The 8,185-nt window shown below is 44.8% G+C and overlaps 2 protein-coding genes across 3 annotated transcripts; one reads left to right on the top strand and one right to left on the bottom strand.

The window, feature by feature from the left end:
* Positions 1–621: 621 nt before the first annotated feature.
* Positions 622–3,917, bottom strand: LOC123137442 (uncharacterized). Of its 2 annotated transcripts, none has more exons than XM_044557200.1 (5): positions 3,663–3,917; positions 2,802–2,886; positions 2,321–2,434; positions 1,103–1,204; positions 622–898 (listed from the first exon to the last, which is right to left on the bottom strand). In XM_044557200.1, exons 1-5 carry the CDS (start codon positions 3,776–3,778, stop codon positions 854–856), a joined length of 462 nt encoding a protein of 153 aa, XP_044413135.1. In that variant the 5' UTR covers positions 3,779–3,917; the 3' UTR covers positions 622–853. The 2 variants fall into 2 exon arrangements, with proteins under 2 accessions (XP_044413135.1, XP_044413134.1); XM_044557199.1 differs by having other exon boundaries at positions 2,321–2,443.
* Positions 3,918–3,987: 70 nt separating this feature from the next.
* On the top strand, positions 3,988–6,411 carry LOC123137441 (protein TAB2 homolog, chloroplastic). The gene is made up of 3 exons (XM_044557198.1): positions 3,988–4,832; positions 4,945–5,088; positions 5,954–6,411. Exons 1-3 carry the CDS (start codon positions 4,073–4,075, stop codon positions 6,211–6,213), a joined length of 1,164 nt encoding a protein of 387 aa, XP_044413133.1. The 5' UTR covers positions 3,988–4,072; the 3' UTR covers positions 6,214–6,411.
* Positions 6,412–8,185: the final 1,774 nt, after the last annotated feature.

The following is an 8,185-nucleotide window of genomic DNA, read 5'->3' on the forward strand; positions in this document are numbered from 1 at the left end:
GAGGCGTCGAAGAGGTGGCCTTGTCACAAGCAATCTTGCTTGTGACAAGATGAACATGATAGATATCTATCATCCCTCTTGAGGGGCAGTACTATTGAGGGGGAGTTGGGTTGTATCTTCTCTGTGCTTCAGTGTGTGTGCGCGCTTTAGCCAATGTGTGGCCCATGTAACCCAGCAACCTATATATGTGTTGCCCCCCTATAGAAACCCTAACCCCAAAGGAATACAACACCATAGGTCAGTTCTCTATCTCAGCGGCCACCCCTCTCTCCCCTACTTCGGTAGAATTTTATCTTAATCAGTCAAAATAGATCCCATGTATCCTGATGGAGAGTACTGCGGATCAAAGCACATGCCATTTATATATGTAGTAGTGATCTGAAAGATCTTATATTAGTTTACAGATGGAGTACCTTATATATAACAAAAAAGAAGCAGTAAACTTTACCACCAGAGCAACATCATATATACAATTTATACCTGAGCTACCAAAATTAACAGTGGCACCAACCGCAAAAGAAAATTCAAGGGAGCCGACCTAAAATCGTGGCATATATATGACCGGTGGATCGAACTACTACTAAGCTGCTAAACAGAATCATGGGAAACTATTTAATACAGTTTTCAGAAGGAAGGGAAGACGTTGTTGAATGTTGAGTACATGGAAAAGAATATAAATACAATGTTTGATTTTCAGTCCAGGAAAAATAGCCGAGTAGATCATTTCACGTGCAAATCTAAGCGTTATTGTACATCCAGCTTGGATTAGATATGCAAATTGGTTGGATCCAGCAAGTAAGATTTAGAGCTCTCCTGGTCGACGAAAGTTACAAAATTCTTCCAAGAGTGACAGTTATTGCCCAAATAAACTAGATAAAGCCGCCAGATATCCTGCTAGCTGCAGAAGTGTACAAACACAAGATCACGTATTAGTAGGGTAGAACCATTATCTAACGTTCTGCTAAGCAATTTTGGTGTTTCTCGGTGGATAACACATAAACTAGTTGCAGCATTTCTCTGGAAGAAAACGTGTTTTTGGTTATAATGAATATTACTGTCTACTAATTAAGATGAATTTCCTCTTTATGCTCAACTTATGTACCTGTCCCAGGATACCCTTTCCTGTCCGACCTTCCAATACCAATGCAGCAGTCAATCCTATCACCGCCAATGCGCCGTTAATAGCTTCTGCTTGACGACGTTTCTGCAAAAAAGATAACAATGATGTGGTAAAAAAAACATACAAGTAATAGCATATCAAATGTGTGCTGATTGTGCAATTTAGAGGGGCATACAACAGATGGGTTCTCCAGGAGTAATACAGATCAAGGTAATAAATTACTGTAGAAGCAATCATATATGCTCAAGGAAAGAGGACCAGCGATTATGCAATTGCATACGGGTCCTAAAATTTCCCCCAATAACACGATAAGACACTACATAAATGATAAAAGAAAATCATACATCCAGCACTGAAGCGTTGCAATTTGAAAGATTAATTGGGGTCCATGTGAATGTCATCACAATCCACATTTATCTATTTACCAGGTTAGCTTCCTCCATTTTGTGACACACAGTCACATTTTGGTTGACAGATGAAGTAGACATGAAAATGGCGAATCAAGACAAAACAAAGAACCGCATATAACTAGGGGAAAGCCATGTTTTGATTCAAGTTGTTTTTTCCCGGCAAATGCTGGATTTTATTGACTCAAATTGAAGCATAAAGGAGATACAAACACAATGTGAACCACACCCAACCTCTGCATAACTAGGATGTACACGCAAAGAACCACACAAGCAAAGAGCAAAGTCATACAAGAGTGAAGCTATGCCCAGACGGAGGAAAAAGGAAAGAAAAACTCCAAAGCGATGAAAACAGCGATCGATGAAGTACAGCAACGACCATATCCGCACCAACCATCTCTTGACATCACAAGGACAATGAAAAAGGTTCTCCAGTAACAATGAAACAGATTCAAGTTGCTAAGAAATATTTTTGTTAGTTTGCATCCCCTATAGAAGGATTCCTCTCAGGATTTCGAGAGACATTCGTTTGCATCATTTAACAAATTCTTGATCTGTATAGATTATTGCACAAAACTTCTGTTTGTATGACTAGATAATATGATGGAATACAACTTATGACATGTGGACTGCACTATCCTAGTTTTCTTTTACCAATAACAACTGAAAGAATTTCCCATTTCATCATCGTTTCTATTCGTTTTAGAAAATATATTTATTCCACAATCATAAATATCTATATTCCTTCGGAGGAGAGATTAATTAGTGGAATTACATGACAGAAGTAACGAACCTTCAGCTTATCTCTGGCACGAATTTCTTGCATTTGTTTCACTGCTAAGCGCTTAGCTTCCTGTGGATCAACCATTATCACTTTCTGACCTGAACTTCCTTTGCCTTGTGGTGCCTGGTTCATCTGATGAGTTCAGCACCTCTTAGCTACCAAGCAATAATACCAAGAGTAATACAGCTACAACTATAATAAAAAGAAGCTAATTATTTTTCTCAAGATCCCTGTCAGAGTGTTGCAGAATTTCTAGAGCAAGAAAGCCTCCTGCTTGGGAATTAGGACGGAGGATCATGCTACATTTTATAGAACAGTTGATACCAAAACCAGAATATCATATTCGAACAAATTCAGAAGCATATAATGTTGCACTTAGTTAACAGTGATCATTTCCATTTTCTACTCTATTAATTTACATTGTATAACCTACCAAACTCAGAACACCACTCAAACCCCAAAAATAAATGGCCTAGAAAGAAGAGCATACATCTGCACTAGCAAGAGCCAGGAAGCTTGTCACATGGCTTCTTCCATACAATATATGTCCGGATTGCTTGCAGTGGATGGTGCATCTACGAATACAAAGGTGTGTAACTGACACATCAGCAAATACTATTGATGCTAAATTTAAACACATAAAGAAAATAAGTCATTGGAACACTGATACAGTTAAGTACCTTCTCCACACGCATTCATGTTGAAACATAAAGTCTCACCAAATCAGAACTTTCGGATGGTTAGTGCTTGGCTGAAGCGTTCTTAATAGAGACAAACTGTTACAAAAAGGATGGGCAAGAGGATGTATATTTGGTCTGCCACCCGGCGTGTTTCTAACTTGAATTGCAAACCGAATAGTCCAAGGCATTAATACAACATGCTGTACAATTTATTTCATGGTCAAAAGAGGAAAGTGGCGGCCAGTATATCACTCTACACCTTTTCGGAAAGAAAAGTATATCACTCTACAATATTGATAAGTTATTTTGTTATTACTAAAAATTGTTTTGGGCTTGCAGCTTATCTCGGAGTACGTAGTAGGCAATCGTACCCACTAACATTCTGCAGAATGAACAGCAGTATAAAAAATTCATCCGAAATGCACGCAGAGCACTTGGAACATACTACTACAGAGAAGTATCACAAAACGATTTTCTTGTGGGCTAACCACCGCAACAGCCACAACCGACTGGGAAAACGGACGTCGGCGTCATGAAGCAGCTCACCCCGGCCTCAAGTGAAGCAGGAAGCGGAGATGAACATACTCCGCAATCGGCCATGTGAACCCGAAGCAGAGCAGCGCCCAAGCAGAGCACAGCAAGAGTGAATCGATGTGATGGGAAGAGCATACCCGAACGTGGAGGACGGGGCCGAGCGCACATGCCCGACCGAGAGCAACGGAGAAGCGGAAGCAGACGCCCGGTGGAGCAGCCGGGGAGAGGGAGAGGGAGAGGGAGAGCACGCCATTCTCGCTGCCCGCGACCGCCTCTCCTGCGCTCCTTTTTTATGGACTGCAGCAGCCGTCCAACTCCACCCTCTAGTTTTTCTTCCCTTTTTACTCCTCCATCCTCTTGCGCGTCGTGGTTATCCGAGTCCACATAGGTTTTTCCTCTTTGGGTCTTACGTGGGCTTAGGCCGGCCCATCGCCGAGTCGGCACGAGCCGATTTGCTTCTCCATGTGTGAACGAACTCACTCAACTGGCGCCGCGACTGACACCACCAACGTTAGCTTCTGTGTGTGGCCGTGGAGGGGCGCGCGCCATGACGACCGCCACTGCCATCGTCGCCGGCCACGGCATCGCCTTCCGCCGGAGCCTCCACCTGCCCAACCCGCCAGGGAAGCCCTCCTTCTCCGTCGCGCGGCCCCAGGCGCACTACCGCCTCTTAGTTCCGGCCACGCCGTCGCCGAGGCCGTGCCGGTCCATCTCCTCCGAGAGCCCCACGGCCGCCGCGGCGGACACCGCGGAGGACGAGGAGGAGGAGCCAGCCGAGGGGAACGAGGAGGATGATGTGGACCCGCTGGCGGAGGTGTGCTACCTGGACCCGGACGCGGACGCGGAGGGGATCCGGGAATGGGAGGTGGACTTCTGCTCGCGGCCCATCCTGGACGCCAGGGGCAAGAAGGTGTGGGAGCTGGTGGTGTGCGACGCCACGCTGTCGCTCCAGTTCACCCGCTTCTTCCCCAACACCTCCATCAACAGCGTGACGCTCCGCGACGCGCTCGCCTCCGTGGCCTCCTCCCTCGGCGTGCCGCTCCCGGACCGCGCCCGCTTCTTCCGGTCGCAGATGCAGACCATCATCTCCCGCGCCTGCAACGACCTCGGGGTCAAGGCCGTGCCCAGCCGCCGCTGCGTCTCCCTGCTGCTCTGGCTGGAAGAGCGGTACGAGACCGTCTACAGCCGCCACCCCGGCTTCCAGAAGGGCACCAAGCCGCTGCTCACGCTTGACAACCCCTTCGCCACCAACCTGCCGGACAACCTCTTCGGCGACAAGTGGGCATTCGTGCAGCTCCCCTTCGACGGTCAGTGCCGCCCATATAATATATACGAACACTTCCTCTCTACTACGTACCACATTTAAACATCTCTGCAAAATTGCTGCGTTCTGATTGTGTTTAAGATGATGCTGTTCAGATGTGAGGGAGGAGGTGGAGTTGCTGGAGAGGAGGTACGCATTCGGGGCGGGGCTCGATTTGGACCTCTTGGGGTTTGAGCTCGATGAAACCACGCTAGTCCCTGGGGTTGCCGTGGAATCTTCGCGCGCCAAGCCTCTGGCCGGTAAGTTTGTGTGCTCATACTGTCATACTACTGCTGCTGCTACTACTACTTGCGGAGATAATTGGTTAGATGTAAGCGTGTGCCAAATTCAGTTATACGGTAGCACCTGTTAGGTTCTGATTATAGTTTTTTTGCATGGTTCTGATTATAGTTAGGCAACGAAACTTTGGTCACGTACTGCTGATACATAGGATACATATGTAGTGTCTCTAGTCGTAAGAATTGTAGCTCAGGCAATGTGGGATTGCGTGGTAAATGCTGCTTATTTCCCTCGGAGAATAATTTGATCGTACAATGGATTATTGCATTTGTATGCGGACAAAGGTATTATTGCACACCCAAAATAAGACAAGGAAAGAAAATGGTTTCCAGCCTCTGCAGCATGGGATCAGAATGACGCACACTGCCATACAAGTATACAACTCACTAGTCTATCTTCTTATCCAGTATGTATAATATATGTGTGTGTGTGTGTGTGTAGGATTAATATCCTGGAAATACATGGGACATTGGTGCACATGTACCCAAACTGAAAAACAAAATATCAAAATATCAAAAAAATGTGGGGCTATAAGGTCACCAAATTAAGGAATTGGGGTGGGAAGGGAGTAGTTTTAAGAGTCTGATAACATTCAGCAAAATGCTTTGGGCAGACCAGTTATACCAACAAACACAACAAATATTTTTTTTTGAAAGATTTTAAGCATTTAAGCAATGCTTCCATGTTGCGTCAGATGAATATTCTGATGGCGATAGTCAACTGACTGAAGCCCCTGCACAATGTTCCTGTTTCTTTGTTGAGCCTATTCTCTTGTGAGATGCATGTCAATCAGCTCTGAGATCTTTGTTTCTTCAATCCCTGCAGCTTGGATGAATGGGTTAGAGATCTGTTCAATGGAGGTTGACACCGGCAGAGCGAACCTGATCCTGTCAGCCGGGGTTTCTACCAGATACGTCTATGCCGGCTACCAGAAGAGCGCCGCGACGACGCAGGAGGCAGAAGCGTGGGAGGCGGCCAAGAAGGCCTGCGGCGGCCTGCACTTCCTGGCCATCCAAGAGAACCTCAACTCCGATAGTTGCGTGGGTTTCTGGCTCCTGCTGGACCTGCCGCCACCGCCTGTATGATCTGGGTAGCGCGTGTGTCGTCACTTCCATCGAAATCACTGTAGTATGTGTAGTGCCAATCAGATTTTCAATACAAGGTGATTTCATTTTAGCTCGTTGATTACTGCACAGAGGTGTACTTTATGAAAAGAAAGGAGAGGAAAGGTCATACTTTAAGTTTGGTGCCACTTTAGCAAAAAGAAAGAAGAGTTTAGTCCACTTCTCCGTTGGTATATTACGCTAGCTGCGTTGGTAGACTGCAGCTATTCATACGCGATGATGTGAATCTAGGTACCACAGACTGAAGTTTTAGTGTTGCGGGTTTAAGAGCATCTCTATCTGATCCCTCAAAATTTAGTCTCTTATATAGCCCCTCCTCCTTTAACTCCTTATATTTGTTCCGTTAAAGAAAAGCGCTTCCTAGCCAAACTCTCAAACTTTCTATCCTCACATGTAAGCCTCTTCCCCTTCTTCCTTCTTCCTCCTTTCCCGCGGCGAACGATGACTTCTCGTCACTAGATGATATCCATGAGCTAACTAGGGCCTAGGATAGATGCTCCGCAAAAGTAATTTGATACAATCTCACCCTGAGCGACGCAAGTATGCGACAAATAGTCGAGAAAGTAGGGGAAATTCTTCCTCCATGAGCAACAACTTTGCGTTTATTCGCCTGAATGGGTTCTTCCGTCCATCCTTCTCCTGGTGGCGCGATAGTGTGGTCCGGAACAAAACCATTCATTGGAATCACAATGGTGACCGGGTGCACCTTTGCTCGTGACTGGGATGATGGAAGGGGCGCCGCCGTGCCGGAGACGATGGAAAGGACGAAAAATAAAGGAAAAAATATCGTCACAATCTCGTCAGAATTTGGTGGTAGAGGTCGACGGTGCTGCAGGGTGTCCTTGGTGGCATGTGATGGTCGGCGGAGGCAAGAAGGCCGGCACTGGAGTGGATGCGGCCAAGCGGTGGGCAAGAATAGAGGCAAAAAATTTATACTCATGATGGCTGCTGAGGAGTAAATATAAAGGGGCGAGCGGCCGATACTTTTACTCCTCCGAAGGGGATAGGGATCGACTAGATTGGGTTTAACCCCTCAAAACCGATTTCTTATTCCTCTAACGACTTCTAAAGGATCGACTATAGATGTCTAATGCCCAACTAGTAAGGTACATATACACATGCAATCAGTGGCGGAGGCAGGATTCCCTAAAATCTCACGTTGAGGGGCCAGTAGAGGAAGATTAGACTAATTTTCACTGTTCATGGCCATAATACAAGCAAAATAATGCCCATGAGGAGGGCCCTGGCCATCCCCGTCTCCGCCACTGCATGCAATGCATGTAGGAGCTTAGATAACAAAAGTGTAAATGAATATCAACATATCATTTAGGAAAGGTAAATATGTAAGTTTGGAGTCACATGTGCATGACATAGATGTTGATTTAATTTATGTAGTTCATCTCACTAAAATCAAATTATAGCCACAAAATATGACTCATGTGAAATATATATGTCCAACACAATTGTCTTTAGGTATCTGATGTTGCACTTTTGAGTAGCTACTATTGCATTTTCAAAGACAAATGGAATTTATGAAGGTGCTGTAGAAAAACTAAAGTGAATGGCAATTCTTTTAGAAGAAAAAAACATGGGGAAACTAAAATATGGAAGTGTCTGGAACAAATGAGAAGTGCATGTGATGTTGCAAATCATTAGTAAAAAGGAGCACTAATTCATTTAGCAAGAAAAATTTAGAATATTAAAGTATGAAAGATTCTGGAACAAAGAAAGAAGAAGTGATTTTCTTTTCAGATTTGTACATTCTGATTAAGCTCAACCATGTAATTTTCTGGATAGTACACGAGTGAAGATGATATCCAACAACCAACAACGTTTGTATTTGTCATCTCCTTAGTGTTAAATGGCTTCGTTCAATGTCCAATTTTTAAAGTTACATATATAACGGTATAGAAAAATTAAGGTCTTACTAATT

Source organism: Triticum aestivum, chromosome 6B, assembly GCF_018294505.1.
Source record: "Triticum aestivum cultivar Chinese Spring chromosome 6B, IWGSC CS RefSeq v2.1, whole genome shotgun sequence".
In the NCBI taxonomy this organism is placed as follows: domain Eukaryota; kingdom Viridiplantae; phylum Streptophyta; class Magnoliopsida; order Poales; family Poaceae; genus Triticum; species Triticum aestivum.

Bases quoted from the DNA above. Each gene is read 5' to 3' on its own strand.
- LOC123137441 (XM_044557198.1), top strand. From the start codon at position 4,073: ATGACGACCGCCACTGCCATCGTCGCCGGCCACGGCATCGCCTTCCGC. The intron at 4,833-4,944 runs GTCAGTGCCGCC...GATGCTGTTCAG, and splicing joins CGTGCAGCTCCCCTTCGACG to ATGTGAGGGAGGAGGTGGAG. The intron at 5,089-5,953 runs GTAAGTTTGTGT...CAATCCCTGCAG, and splicing joins GCGCGCCAAGCCTCTGGCCG to CTTGGATGAATGGGTTAGAG.
- LOC123137442 (XM_044557199.1), bottom strand. From the start codon at position 3,778: ATGGCGTGCTCTCCCTCTCCCTCTCCCTCTCCCCGGCTGCTCCACCGG. The intron at 2,887-3,662 runs GTATGCTCTTCC...TTGTATTCGTAG, and splicing joins GCCCCGTCCTCCACGTTCGG to ATGCACCATCCACTGCAAGC. The intron at 1,205-2,320 runs GTTCGTTACTTC...TCTTTTTTGCAG, and splicing joins GTGCCAGAGATAAGCTGAAG to AAACGTCGTCAAGCAGAAGC.